The sequence below is a fragment of the Coffea arabica genome, chromosome 1c, assembly GCF_036785885.1.
Source record: "Coffea arabica cultivar ET-39 chromosome 1c, Coffea Arabica ET-39 HiFi, whole genome shotgun sequence".
Taxonomy (NCBI): Eukaryota; Viridiplantae; Streptophyta; class Magnoliopsida; order Gentianales; family Rubiaceae; genus Coffea; species Coffea arabica.
In genome coordinates, this window is record NC_092310.1 from 58,905,664 (window position 1) to 58,920,460 (window position 14,797).

At 36.5% G+C, this 14,797-nt stretch overlaps 1 protein-coding gene across 6 annotated transcripts; it reads right to left on the bottom strand.

Moving 5' to 3' along the window:
* Positions 1–74: 74 nt before the first annotated feature.
* On the bottom strand, positions 75–5,637 carry LOC113733210 (serine/threonine-protein kinase Nek2-like). 6 transcript variants are annotated; one of them, XM_072083199.1, is made up of 15 exons: positions 5,207–5,637; positions 4,462–4,632; positions 4,150–4,294; positions 3,795–3,860; positions 3,561–3,607; positions 3,418–3,463; positions 3,226–3,306; positions 3,081–3,123; positions 2,940–2,959; positions 2,740–2,821; positions 2,614–2,663; positions 2,106–2,179; positions 1,929–1,980; positions 1,252–1,722; positions 75–1,119 (listed from the first exon to the last, which is right to left on the bottom strand). In XM_072083199.1, exons 2-15 carry the CDS (start codon positions 4,545–4,547, stop codon positions 481–483), a joined length of 1,902 nt encoding a protein of 633 aa, XP_071939300.1. In that variant the 5' UTR covers positions 4,548–4,632; positions 5,207–5,637; the 3' UTR covers positions 75–480. The 6 variants fall into 6 exon arrangements, with proteins under 6 accessions (XP_071939300.1, XP_071939293.1, XP_071939297.1 ...); XM_072083192.1 differs by having other exon boundaries at positions 2,910–2,959; positions 5,207–5,635; XM_072083196.1 differs by having other exon boundaries at positions 2,910–2,959; positions 4,462–4,637; positions 5,207–5,635.
* Positions 5,638–14,797: the final 9,160 nt, after the last annotated feature.

Here is a 14,797-nt window from a genome sequence, read left to right on the forward strand (position 1 = left end):
CTCAACTTTACATAGGAAGAGAATATATTAGGAATTTCCATAGAGAAACAGTTCATATTGAGACCCAATAACGATAGAGCTGTGAATATAGAGAGACTCGATATTGGCTTTATAATAAACACACAAAACGGGCTTACACTTGCATCAGTAACCGAGAATGCGATCGAAACATGTGTGTGTACAAGTTTCCGAAAATCGCTCCCCATTGACGAGTAAAGTCTAGATTCCCCCTTGCATTCTTCAAGAAGAACGGGTGGAAACCTAGACCGCCAAACTAGCACCATTCTGACAATCAAGACGACTTTACCATCAGAATGTTACATGTAACAAGTCAATCAAGGAGGAGAGTTGCAGAAAACAGCATAAGAGTAAAATTTCTCCAACTACTTGTCACGAACAAGCTGGCTGTTCATTGAGGATTGAGGAAACGTGCATCTAAACTCTAATATCCCATCAGCCAGAGACTAGAGTTGCCTGCTATCAGGCAACGTTCCCCTTGAAGCTCTTTGTCAACCAAATAGCAGTTTCTCTAGGAGAAACCTTCTCTGGTCCAAATGGCTTCAGTAACACTGCAAGTTCTTCGAAGCGTTCTTGCTGCATTAATTGTGCACTAAACTCGAGCAATCCTTCCAATGCTTCAGCTCTTTGCTGGAATGATGATGTGTCAAACCTACGCTGCCGAGAATCTGAAGACGATCGGCTTGAAGCAACAGTTGCTTCATTATGCTCCGAACATTCACTTCCATATTGTTGAACTCCAAGAGTAGGCTCGGCAATTCGTGGTGCCGCTGAAAGTGTTGGGCCAAGTATTTGGATTGTGCATTTGTCTTTGGTGATTGAAAGGTCGCGACTATATGGTGAGGCAGGAGAACACTGAGCAGATGTAGATGAACATCTGCGGATGGGGAATAGATTATCCTCAGAGGAAATCAAGGGAAATTCTACCATTCTGTCAATACGTGGAGCATTAACTGAAACATCCAGTGAGTCCAGACTGTTTTGGAGGCGAGTGTTGGGTATATAAGGTGCCTCCAACTTTACAGCTCTCGATGAAATTGGAAGAGACACTCTACGTGCTGATCTAGATGGTTTATTTGTTGGGGCATGTGATACAGGAAGCTGCACATGCATGCACCATGCCATAAGTCTACCATAAGAAGGCAGAATTCGAAAGTGTATGCAACATAACTACCAGACCGCAACAAGATTGAAATCAAGAACATTAATAATTTAGTGACAGAATAAACTCACCAACTCACGAGTTGAACCAGGATTGGGTATCTTGGATGGAACTGTATGTATCCTAGGAGTGGAAGAGACTTTTGCTGAAGTCAATTTGGGTGTTTTGACAGCAGTTGAAACCTTTGAGGGCATAGGCAAGGCCTTCTTAACCCCGAAATCATCACTGGTACTACCAATAGACAAGCATGAGAATTTCTTCTCCATATGGCTCGTAAAATATTTGACTTTTTCAGAGGAACGAGGAGAGTCCATCTCAGTTCCAGAAATACTAGGATTCAGGGCTCTGTTATTGCCAAAAGATTGCCTTCTTTCCTTATCAGAAAATGGAGGAACAGGTTCAGGCTCCAAAAATCTGGTCTTTGTCAAAAGGTTGGAACTGGGCCATTCAACTGGAATGGTGTGTCGTCTAGGACAATTAGATTTCAGATGGATCTTTAGGACATATGGCTGAAGATGTGGGTGTCTGAGCAAATCTGCAGCCTGAAATAGGGATAAGGGAGGAAAGTCCACGTGAGCTTAGCCAAAGTAAGCATGTAAAGTTCCGACATGCTGAATACAATTCTAACGAGAAGCAATCCTCCACATAAAGACAAGAAATGAGTTTAAGCAAACTAGCAAAATCCAATTTTGTTATGTATGTGATTCTGTTCCTGTGCATAATAAAAAGATTTATCTTGAATACTTACACTAGGTCTGAGTTCTGGGTTTTTTCTCAGCATGCTCTTAATTACGCCGCGACTGGAAGAAAAGTAGGGAGTTAAGAAAGAGTAAAGAAAGACAGGGAGGAGGGGGGAGTCAAAGCAACTACAAAATTCTTCACAGAATTGTATGTTAAGAGGATGTGACAAAGATAAGTAACTCACAATGCACCAGAATACATAGTAGGAAGCGGTGCGACAATAGATTTGTTTATTTTATTAATCAAGCCTTGCATGTCCTGCACATGAAAATCAGGAGACAATCAGACAATAGTTACATAAACAGATCACAACCAATGATAACAATTTGCTTTTCAACCACAGTGGCTTCTCAGTGAGATAACAGGAAGCCCAAGATGGCCAGAACTGACTCCAATAACAAAAAAGTTAAGAATGAAGGTCTAACAGAATACAGAATTAGTTCATATTCTTGCTTTCTGACCATAGAATTATTTTCCGAACTACTCCTCAGCAAACGGTAATTATGATGGACAGAATTCTAATTGCATTGATCTTTCAAATAGGTAAACACTAGCGCGCACGCACACACACACTTATATATATATATATATAAAGTTATAAAAGCCCATTTTAGAGCTAAATTCTAACTACAATTTTAAAATTTCAAATAACCGAAGCTCCCAAACTTGACAAAATCCAAATTACGACTTACAAAAGCTTTAAATGCAGGCTTGTACGCAGTCATTTCATACATGCAGCATCCTGAATAACCCAACAATTAGCAAGGGAAGAGATTCACAAATCAAGACTAGAAGACAGCAAAACATCAAAGGCTTACCCAAAGACCAGATATCAGACTTGGATCCATAAGGTATATCTGCAAGAAGCTCTGGGCACATGTAGCTCGGAGTGCCAACGACCTGCATTAGGGAAACATAGAAAGTGATCACCTATGGTATGAAGAAATAGGGGATAAAAAATCAAGTACAATAATAACTGGCCACTAACTGAGGAAGCAAGATCATCAGAAGTCAATACTTTAGCAAGACCAAAATCACCTGCAAACAAGAATACTAGTCTGAGAAAAGTAGCTACCCAAAATGGGTATTATTGGCTGCTAAGTCCTAAATGAACGGAAAAATCCATAAAGATAGCAAAATCCACCAATGTCTCATTTACCTAGACGAATGTCTTGATCTTTGGTCAAAAAAATATTTGAGCACTGAAGTATATAAATATGTCAGTACAAAGTAATAACTGTGATAATAAATGTATAACAAAGTTTTCTCAAACTTTCAACATAATGCAGATAAAGACGACTTACCTTGACATCGCGGTGAAGAATATAATTACTATGCAAGTAATCAAGTGCCATCAGCAATTGAACGAGCCATCTGCAAAGCTTCTGCTCGCATTTCAACTTTTAGATATGAGACTATACTTCTTATGATGGATAAACATAAGATGCATCTGAAATTGTAACGTCAGACAGGAATAAGTTAGGACAGATAACAACCTCCTTGGGAAAATGAACACCATTTGCCTTCTTAATAGCCTCCGCCCTATTATGAGGAGATGGTAATAGCAAAAGTCACATAAATCACACGTACCATGATCAGAGAAATAGTCCAATACATGTAAAAGAGTTAACCAACATACATGTCTCCTCCTTCACAATATCCTATAACAATGCACACGTAACAACCCTGCAAAAACACAATAATCTCAAAAAAAATTCACTAAACAAGCAATGTGATCATGCAAGTTTTACCAAAGATAGAAGCCATTGCAATACACCTTTGTTTGTGATTCACATGACAATTATAAAATCCTTTATCAAGATGATGGTGATTCCACATGAAACTAGCTTCCATGAGTTGAATTTCTGCATACCTTTTCTACCCAGGAATCTTTGTACTCGACGATAAATGGGTTTCGTGCTCTAGAAAGAAGCTCCATCTGAAAGTAAAAATTTGTGGACATACTCACCAAAAAGAAAAAAAATGAAATGAAAAAATAAAAGCACAGTATATCCATGTGAAATTAAGAAACACTTTATATTAATAAAATCTCGCTTGACTGCATTTTTTTTAACAAGTAAGAAACTTCAAGAGCTTCGAGTTAAATTTAGAGAAATCAACTGAAAAAGTGTCAAGTTATGATTTCAACCTATGAAATCCATGATAAGGTGTAAAGGCTTAAAGCCCAATGGAGAGATTTTAGCTTGCTTAATAATCAAACACCCTACGGTTACTGAAATGCCTTTTGAAAGGTATGCCTGAGGTGCCATAAGTAGAGTTGGAGCTTTTTGTATTCGTTGACTGACCTCCTGGTGGGCAGACCTGCGCGTTCTGTCGGTTTGGCGAGCAAGACGTATCTTTTTTAAGACATACCTTGAACATTAAAAAATAACAACAGCTTGAAAACTATGCGATCCACAACTAAAATAGTAACACAAAGTACAAAAAATGGGTTGACAAACGGCATATGTAACTTGGCAGCCCATTTAAGTTTGAATGAAAAGTGCGCATAAATGGCAGAATACTGGAAACTTCCTGACCTTTTTTTTTCAAGTTTATGCCTCACGAGTAAAGCCGAACCAAAGGAACCTTTACCAATCTGCTCCAGTATCTCGTAATTTTCCATTTTCTGCGCTTCCAATGCAACAACACCTAACTTCCACCACTAAAGATGACTCCAGTTACAGTTGCAAGAATCACATTTCAGTTACCTGCACTAGAAATTTGCCAGCGAGAAAAATTAGCAAGTGGAGTATGAAAGACAAAGATGATTAGAAAGCCAAGCAAGCAAACATTGGCATCAACTCCTTCAGCTCGTGTGTTATCGTATAAACTTTCATTTGCCAAAACTAGGTGATAGGCCCGCAAATTCCAAATTTTGGTCATCTAATAGCCAAAAGCATATATATATATACACTAATTTTACTGTTATTCCAAGAGAGTGAGACGATACAGTTAAATATGCAATATATCCCAAATCCCAGATACCAGTGTGGAGCAGAAAATGGTGCTTTCTTTACAACTAAGAGAGGAAACAAATCTTCGATAACCAAATAGTAAAAGGGAAAAAGACTTAGATAGCAGTGCAAGCCACCAAAGAACCATCAACTATTAAAAAACGGAAGAAAAAAAAAACCAAAATAATTCGAGACATCAGGGATTTGTTAGAGCATAAAGCTAATAGCAGAAAATGGCAGAGTTAAACACATACAAGAAACATGATAATCTCAAACCATGACCAACCACAAAAGGTAGAATAAGTGAATGAAAAAGGAACTAAACTACCTGAATTTTGGAAATACAAGGTTGTAGCTCAAGCTGATAGCATGCCGTATGTATATGTTCGTGGAGAAAAATAATAATGCTATGAGAGGATATAACAAAATGACACAGAAGAGCCTACATATTTAGCTGCAAAAATGAACAAAAAGCCCTGGATTTTCCTCCGCTGATGTCTACTCCTACTACTATTACTATATCAATTATTTTAAGCGCCAAAGTATTTTAGAGTGAGAGAGACGAAAGGAACAGCAGAGAGCGGCGAAATAATTTGCTCCAATTCTTCCAAGTAAAGCGAGCGATGCCACGGGAAAGGCGTGGGGTGGGACACGAGTAAAAAGAGAGTGGAATATTAGTACTACTATATGTATTTTCCTCCAGATTTCAAACTTTCAAAATTTAGACAGCGGTCCGACCCACCCGGAGCCCGAGGGGTTCCGGACACAGAAACAGAGGAATAAGCCCTCACCATACGACGACCGTCCCCGTGTTTCATGATTAGGAGATCTTCTGTCTCATCTCATTGTTACTGGGCATTAAATTCAGTATCAATCTCCCTCTTGTTATGTAAGAATAGAAAAAATTTGAATAAGTAACATATGATAAGTTAAATTAACAGAATATTTTGTATAAATATAGAAAAAAGTGGCACTGAGAATCCCACGTGCATGATCATGATTCATACGTTCGTGGAAATAGCGAGATATATATTATATGTATTTTTTATGTTTCGCAATTTTCATGCTTAGCTTTTATATTGTCTATTCTTCGACGAGATGAGTTAAAGTACTCCCTCCTCAACAAAAATAGGCTTTACTTTTTAATTGTGTTCGTGTCATATTATGGCCCCAATTCAAGTTTAAAATCAGTTGATTAATATGTTGATATTCAATGCAGACATTGTTTGGATAATGAAATTATCCCAAATAATATTTCGCTTGCATCATAAACACATTTTTCAACCAATTTTTTTATATTTCCAACCATTTTTTTTATCTCACATACATCATATCACAAAAAGTACTATAGTAATTATTCCAAATAATAGTCTATCCAAACAATCATGTTAACTGTATTCAACACCAGGGCTTCCGTCTTCTAAGATATTGAGTTAAATACTTCATAACTATATTCAAAATATAAAAAGTCTCTCCATTATCTTCGAAGAGAACTAAGTATATTTGACTGTTTTAATTACATTAATTTACACATCTCAATATGTAAAAAATGAGAGTATAACGAGAGTAGGTCTACTTTTATAGGATGAAGAAATACTTGTTTTCTAATTCTGTGTTGTTGCAAAATCATTTGAGAAATCTCAAGCATGAGTATGTCCATTGATTGTACAAAATGAATGCATTTGTAACCTCCTCTCTTCAGCAACTTAGACAGACAGCGTGACGCCAATCGTTTTGTCCGTATCGAATTGGCACCACTAACTGACTAAAGCCCGTGAAGGATGATTTTGTGTTGTTGTCTTTTCAAAGAAACATTTCCCTGCAACAACCACAGACAACATCCAGAAGGAAATCTACCGGATTGGTGCAAGCGGTAGACCGAAGAAGATGTTTAGCGTGAGCCAATTCTATGTAAAATATAGGAAAGTTTGAAAGGCGAGTCCTGATTTCCGGATTTCAATCGCTAGTCATTCTCATTTAGGACTTTTGTTGTCAATTAACAACAAATCGTAATACAATGCGTATAAGGTTGACCAAAAAAATAAGAAATAAAAAAGAATTAAATATTTTATACACTGACAGTATATATATATTATCAGTGCCGAATGACTGACGACTATACAAAATTTGAATTTGAATTTGAATTCCAACTTTTTCACATGTATCATGGATCCAACGATGATGACAGTGTATACACCGTCAGTGTATACAAGATTTACTCAATAAAAAATGGGGTGTAAGTGCATTGCATCGTATTGCAATAGCCCTATAAATCTTTAGGGAAGAGAGGGGGGGGGGGGGTGGGGGATCTTGAAATTGTCCCTTTTAAGTTTCTACCCTAAGGTTGCCATGTACAGATCAGATGCATGAAAACGAATGGCAGTGTCGTGGACTGGCATAAACATGAATCTGGCAGATCTAAAAAGGTGAAGAGGCAAAAGCAGGTGGTTGTGACGTTAATAAGTTCAAGTGTGGGTAAGCAAGCAAGGTGTGATTACTATAATAAGTGGTGGGTGGGAAGATTTGACATTCTATCCGCATAAATCTTTACGTTTACCAACTTCAATTTTCCCAACTGTACATAATAGTTTAAGCAAAATGGCATAGTAGTACACTATATTGGCTACTTTATGCTGTCAAACTTATGTACCGATGCTGGGTGGAAATTCTTTTTCCCTTCTGTATGTATGTAGAAGAATATGCTCGAAGCCTTTGGATGCTTTTAATATTTTTCAAATATTATTTAATTTTCATCATAAATACTAATATTTATAAAAAAAATGTATTTTTTTTTATAATGAGAGTGTTTGCCCACGGATGAAAGTTGTCGGTCTGCAACCCAACCCCAAAAAAAAAAAAAAAAAGAGGAAAAGGAAGACCGATGGCCGCACAAAAGTGGACTCAAGGAGGAGTGCTTTTTCGGGTCATAACTGGGCCTAAATTAGGATTGTTGGACTTGCATCTCTGGGCTAAAGGAAAGAAATTTGGAGAATGACATTTCCACAATGGGTCGTTCGCTTTGTTATCTCGTCAAGGACCATTTATTATTATCTTTAATTTTTTACCAATTGGAGAGGTCAAACTGAGTAATTTTAACCAATTGGAGAGGACTGTCAATGATCAGTCCTACTCTCTAACTTTTTAGCCTTGAGAATTGAGTGGCCCGTGGGCTTGGGAATACGAAACGGTGCCCAGGCATTTAACTTTTGTCTTCTCCTAACTTCTGCTTTCCCCTCGCCGAAGATGGAGCCCAATTTCTACCAAGACAACGTCTAGGCCACATTTTTCTTCTTTTCAAAAAAAAAAAAAAAAAAAAAATCGTTTGTTTTAAAACAGAAGATGAGAACGCGACATTGGTATCTCATTCTTGGAGTAGTAGGGTGAAGGGAATGAAGAAAAGAAATTAGTGAAAATTGATATATATTATACCACAAAACTTAGTGGGTCGGAGAAGCATTATTCATTAATGGGTTCCACATGTAAAAAAAGAAAAGAAGATGCTGTGACTCCTAACCTACTTTCGAAAAGCTGATATGATATGGCAATTTGAAACGGAGTATCAAATTCATACTCAAACACATGATGTGGATACTTAATTTGTTAACGACCCCGCGTTTGTCTTTCAACTATAATAACAGGTACCGTCCTCAATCTCCACAGGAGCCTCCTTCCTTGTTCCTTTTTGTTTCGAATGCCTGTACTTTATCTCCTTTTCTTTTCAGATTCCCGCCTTTTGTTTCTTCTGCTCTTCTTTTTTTTTTTTCATTTATTTGGAGATTTGTGCAGGAAAACGCAATTTCTTTTTGTATATAAAATTGCACGAGTGAAATTACATTATTACAATGTCACCCACGGTATTGCATTCGTTCCTGCCAAGTTTCATAAGCCACGGAGCTCCACGATAATTAATTCAGCTCCTTCGTTTTCCAGTGGGTCATTTTTGTGGAGTACCGGTGGGATATGGTATGATCACGGCGGATCCCAGGACAGGCCTGAGTCGTCCCTCACGAGGCATGGTTGGCACCGGCCGGCTTCGATGTTGATTCTCCACTTTCAGTATTGCGTAATCTTGGACCACCGTCCTTTTAACTTCTGCTCCACATTTTTCGTCCGGTGGCTTCATCCTGCGAATCTAATTAGCAACTCGTGTTTGGTGGGTGGGTCAGCACGATCATACCCGCATTTATAGTGAACTTCTAACACAGCAAAAAAGTTCTATTCAGCGGTTTTTTTTTTTTTTTTTTCGGGTGGGTACGACTGGATATCTACAACTCGATCTCTTTACTATCAGTTACAGGCATTCCATGTATAGATTAATTACTCGTGACATTTTACCATGTTTAGAAAACAAAGCTGAAAATCAAAGCTCCTGCTTGTAAAAAAAAAATGCCAAGTCTTTTTTTGAATTGTAGGTTGGAGGTTCGAATCTCACGTATAATGAAAAAAATTCAAAAGAGGTGTTAGAGCGCTCCTTTGACCTAGTCAGATCTCTCCTTAGATTAGATTCAAAGGAGGTGATAGAACACCCTTTTGATCTAATCAGATTTCTTTAGACTCTCATTATAGAGTAGGATAGATTAGATTATACAAACCCCACCTATAGTGAAAAAAATGCAAAGGAGTTGTTAAAACACTCATCCAAATGAGGTGTTAGAACACCCCTTTGACGTAAATAAGTCTCTTTAGACTTTCATTGTAGAGTAAGATAGATTAAATTATACAAATGTTATGTTGTTGGAAAATTGCTAGCTGAAAAGCAGTCGGTGACTTTAATTATTCTCTTGCCTGTAAGCCAGCATGGTGGCATGCGGGACCATCTCCCTTTTCCCTTTGCCCTGTCCCTGGGTCGATCCCTGGGTATGACTGTGTTTTAATATTCGGATCGGATCGGTCGGCTCGATCGGTCGAATCGGAAACCGGTCAAATATCTGGTCCGAGTTATGTTTAAAAACCGGATAAGTAAAAATCGGGTTTGATCGGGAAAAATCGGATTTTTCGGTTCAAACAGTTTTTTCCAAACTTTTTCAATATTATGTTTTGACCCCTAGATTGTTAAAAATTATTAATATACCTCAAATATTTCATACTTTATCAATATTTTCTTAAAGTTTGGTATTATTTTTCAATTAAGTCCATAATTTTAATTCTAAACTTGTTAATGCTCATTAAATAATATAAATTGTTACTTGATTGTTCTAATTTCTTTGAATTTTTTTGTTAAATATATTTAAAATATCAAATATATATGAATATACCTTTATTAATATTAACATGTTATTAGATATTTTACATATAACATTTTAATTTTTAAATAATTTTTATTTATGACATCATCCAGTTCAATCCCTATCGAATCCGGTTAAACCCATTGACCCCTGACCCCTGAACTTGACCGAGTCGATACCCGGTCCGGTTCTGAAAACATAGACTCTCAGAGCCGCGCCCTCGCTTTATTCTTTCCAGTCCGCAAAACTTCAGTTATATGAGCTGAGAAATCGCCTATCTTCTGCTCTAACCTACCCCTATCCTTCCCATTCCAACAAAAGAGTTCTACCACCCATTCCAACAAAACAGTTCTACCACTAGAGGAATGGGGCCATGTCACATGCCTTGCCCACTCAATCATAGAGAGACCAATAACTTTTTCAAGTCTCAACTCTGATCACCTTGTACCTTGGGATCATCAAAACTCAACACTTGCTCAGGCAGGACATTCTTGAGCATTATTAGTGATTCCTGCAGACTATTGGTCGACCAATGAGCTGATTTATTCCCCGTGGACACCAACGGAAGATTTCTGTGGGGCTGATGTTCTGATATACTGAGTATAAACTCACTCATGGTGCCTTCCAAAGTTTTCCATAAAGTTCCCAGCAAAGTCGATCAATAATGCCAGAAAGAAGAGATCTCCGAGTCAACTGCCTAACAAAATTCTAAAAGGAATGGTTGACTCCACAACTTACTCTCAAATTGCATTTTGTTCAAACAGAGTCGATCGTGACTCACTCGTAAGCCGCAACAATAAAATACTACTACTTCAGTTTAGCAAGTAATTAAACAAACGATCGCGCGATGTTCTAATGATATGACCCGATGGATAACTAATCCAAACTGGTCGACGACGCTGCTACGTACATCTGCACCGTGCTAGTGTAACCTAAACGTCAACCGTCCCAACATCACGAAGAAAGTAACGTTTATCAAATTTGGATTCATTTTGCGGACTTGCCGCAATTATATCCTTCTCTTTCGGGCAACAGGCGAGATTGCGCGAGGGCAGTTTCAACAGGAGCAGGTATTTCTGACAAAGGAAGCTGAGCTAAGTTGATGAGAAAAGTTATGCTGCTACGTATATATTATAGTAAGCTTTAATTTACGATTCAGAATGCTGAGAGTAAAAATCAACCACTGAAAGAATAATTGGAACCTCTCAATGGATTGAGTACTATAATGCAGCTCATTATTCTGTTTCACCACAATAATTAATGCAGCCAGATTCTAACTTATTGTGGATGTCGTGAATCGATCTGCAATAGAAAACGTAATCCCGAGAACATCCAAGCGTGCATGTTAGAGTCGTATTGAGTGCGAGGGCGAGTACCATGTTGATGGAGAATAAGGAAGCCCTTTACCAGTAAATGTGTCCGGTCTTTTCCACAAAATATGGGGTACGTAGTTGATGCCTTAAAAGTTAGGTGTCATGGCTTTCGAGGGCTTATGGTGATTTCCTTGATTATCTGAGGGGAAAGATGAAAGATTTTTTAACATTGAGAGACAATATAGATGCTTTATACATAGGAAGGGAAAAGATAATTTTCGGCCAACACATACGTGTCACTGTTCAATCATACAATGAAGGGACAATCCGCAGTCGTAAAGAAGGACAAAACAGAAATTATAGTTTGTGGACAAATCAGAACCAAACATATTCCAAGGCTTGGCAGCGTAAAGAGGTTGACGAATGAGTTTTTCTTTCCCCCGATATGATAAGACTATTCTACCATAAGAGAGGAGGACCTAAAAAGATTCAAGAGTAATCTGGAGGGGACTGAATCATCACCGAATCAAATAGATATATTATCTGAATTTTTTAAACAGAGCTATTTAATGTGGCAATTGACGGAAGGCATGGTATAAATCCTTAACCTTCCATCTTATCAAACTTTAATACTTTGATGATGGCCACCAGCATTTTGACGAACGAGTACTTGATCAAGTATCGATTAAAAGATCTTCAGTCTTCTGAAACATGTCTGACGGACAACAATGCAAATATAGTATACTACTAAAATGCAACAATTTGTTTGTTTTCAATAATCGCCGCGCCCGTTATCTATTCTGAACAGTTTGATCCCCTCCTTTTTGTTTTTCGTGATCCGGAAGAAAGTCAAGAAATTGTCCAATTTTCACGCTTAAAACTTGCCGGGGCATCTATTATTGTTTTGTCCTGAGGGAAGAAACCTTTGGCTCGTGATGATTCTGTCCCTGACACGGTTCTTTAGTTTAATCATCGGTTCCCTCTTATCTTCCTACGCTTGGTTTACTGTTTTATCTTTATACTTGGCTCTTTCCTTTTTCTTTCCCCCTCTTTGTTATGCTTGGCTTCTACACATGCATGAGTCAGAAAAACAAAAAAATGCGGCTCAGATCGCTTTGTTACGCTTGTCCCTATGATTAGATGGAATGAATGGATGATCAGATGTCGAGAAGCCTGCTTAGGTTCCAGAAAGTTCCAAATTTTCAATTTTGACCTCACAAAACAGGTGAGGTGGACATGTGCATTATCTGGTGCGAATCGGGTGGACCTATTCTTCTAAATTTGAGAGGGAGTCGGCGCAACGGATCTTCTGTCCCACACCCTGTGTCACTCTCTGTCCCATTTTTTATTATATTGCTATTTCTCCTACATAAACATCACGTTTAAGTTCTTTTTTGTTTCCTTAAGATCCAATAACTATTAATTAAGTAAAATATAAATACAGTAGTTTAAAAAAAGCAATATATAATAGAAAATTAAAAAATATAGCAGAAAATTCATAAAAAATCTCATTTTTTATGCATTTTGGTTTTTTGAGTTTGTTAAATTTTGTGTATTACTTAATTAATAGTTATTAGATCTTAAGGAAACAAAAAAGAACTTAAACGTGATGTTTATGTAGGAGAAATAGCAATATAATAAAAAATGGGACAGAGAGTGACACAGGGTGTGGGACAGAAGATCCGTTGCGCCGACCACAACGGATCTTCTGTCTCACACTGTGCCACTCTCTGTCTCATTTTTTATTATATTGCTATTTCTCCTGCATAAACATCATGTTTTAGTTCTTTTTTATTTTCTTAAAATTCAATAACTATTAATTGAATAAAAAATAAATATAGCAGTTTCAAAAAAGCACAATATAATAGAAAATTAAAAAATATAGCAAAAAAATTCATAAAAAATCTCATTTTTATGCATTTAGATTTTTTGAGTTTGTTAAATTTTATGTATTAAATACAGTAGTTTCAAAAAAATAATATATAACAGAAAATTAAAAAATATAGCATAAAATTCATTAAAAAATCTCATTTTTTATGCATTTTGATTTTTTGAGTTTGTTAAATTTTATGTATTACTCAATTAATAGTTATTGGATCTTGAGGAAACAAAAAAGAACTAAAACATGATATTTATGTAGGAGAAATAGCAATATAATAAAAAGTGGAATAGAGTGTGGGACAGAAGATCCGTTGCGCATTTAGTCCCATATATCCATTCCCACTTTTTATGGACTTTTTCATAATTAATTCTGATTTTTAAAATGTCGAAATTAGTATCTCCGATTTTGACTCTTTCTTTTTTTTTTTTCTTTAAAATGAGCAGAAAGCAAAAGCTATTGATCCCTCGTTTGGTACGTAGCAATGGTCCGGAAAGGAAAGACTTTTCCAACTTTTTCATTTCGTTTCAGCGTTTGCTATGATTTATTTAAATGGAAAATTTCTTTCCCCTAAAATGTTCATTCCAATCTTTTTTCTTAAATCCCATTCTTTAAAAATATTTGGGGAAAACCTTTTTAACCTTTATCCTAGAATGCCTAAATAGTATGATGTCAAATTTATCTTTATAAAATTTTACACTGCATCATGATGTCTTAAACTATTTTTAAATTCAACTAATATTGCAATGTAATTTTCTTGTATTTAAAATAAATTCTTTCTTTTTTACTATGAAACAAATATTTTAATATACTTTATTCTTTGACTTCATGTAATTTATATTTTACGTTGCTAATTATATTGCTAGTAAATGCAAACTTTCAACTTAAAAATCTATATATATTAAAATGAATAGAGTATTATAATTAAAGAAATTTGTATCAATCGTCATTTATTTTCAAAGTAAAAATATCAAAATTTTACATAAACAAACAAATGCTATTACAGAACAAATAAAAAAGTAATAAGATATATTACGTCCTATAAACTATAGTCTATTTCATTCTAATATCTAAATTTTGATTATATCAAACATTAGAAACTAAATAAATGTTCTATTTTGAACCCTGTTCAGTTACCAATTGGCTGAATAGTGGTTCTTTGTGGATCCCCCCTTAGATTGCTTTTGAGCCGTTCTTCGATTAACTCCTGCGTTTGTTTAAATTAGGTGGGTGTGTGTGTGTGGATTATGTATCGATTTCGATAAAAAAGACTTGTCTACTAAATATTGGAATAATAAAATTTTTTCCTCCACCATTATGGGGTCAAAATGTATTCTAAATGGAAAGATTTTTTTCATTCTGAGCATTCCCTCCTACTAAACGAAGGGTAAGAACGCTCAAAAAATCAGTTGAGATTAGGGATGTAATCGAACCGAGCAGCTCGCGAGCTGCGAGCAGCTCGGTCAAGAGCTTGACTTGAACTCGGTCAAACCGAGCTCGAG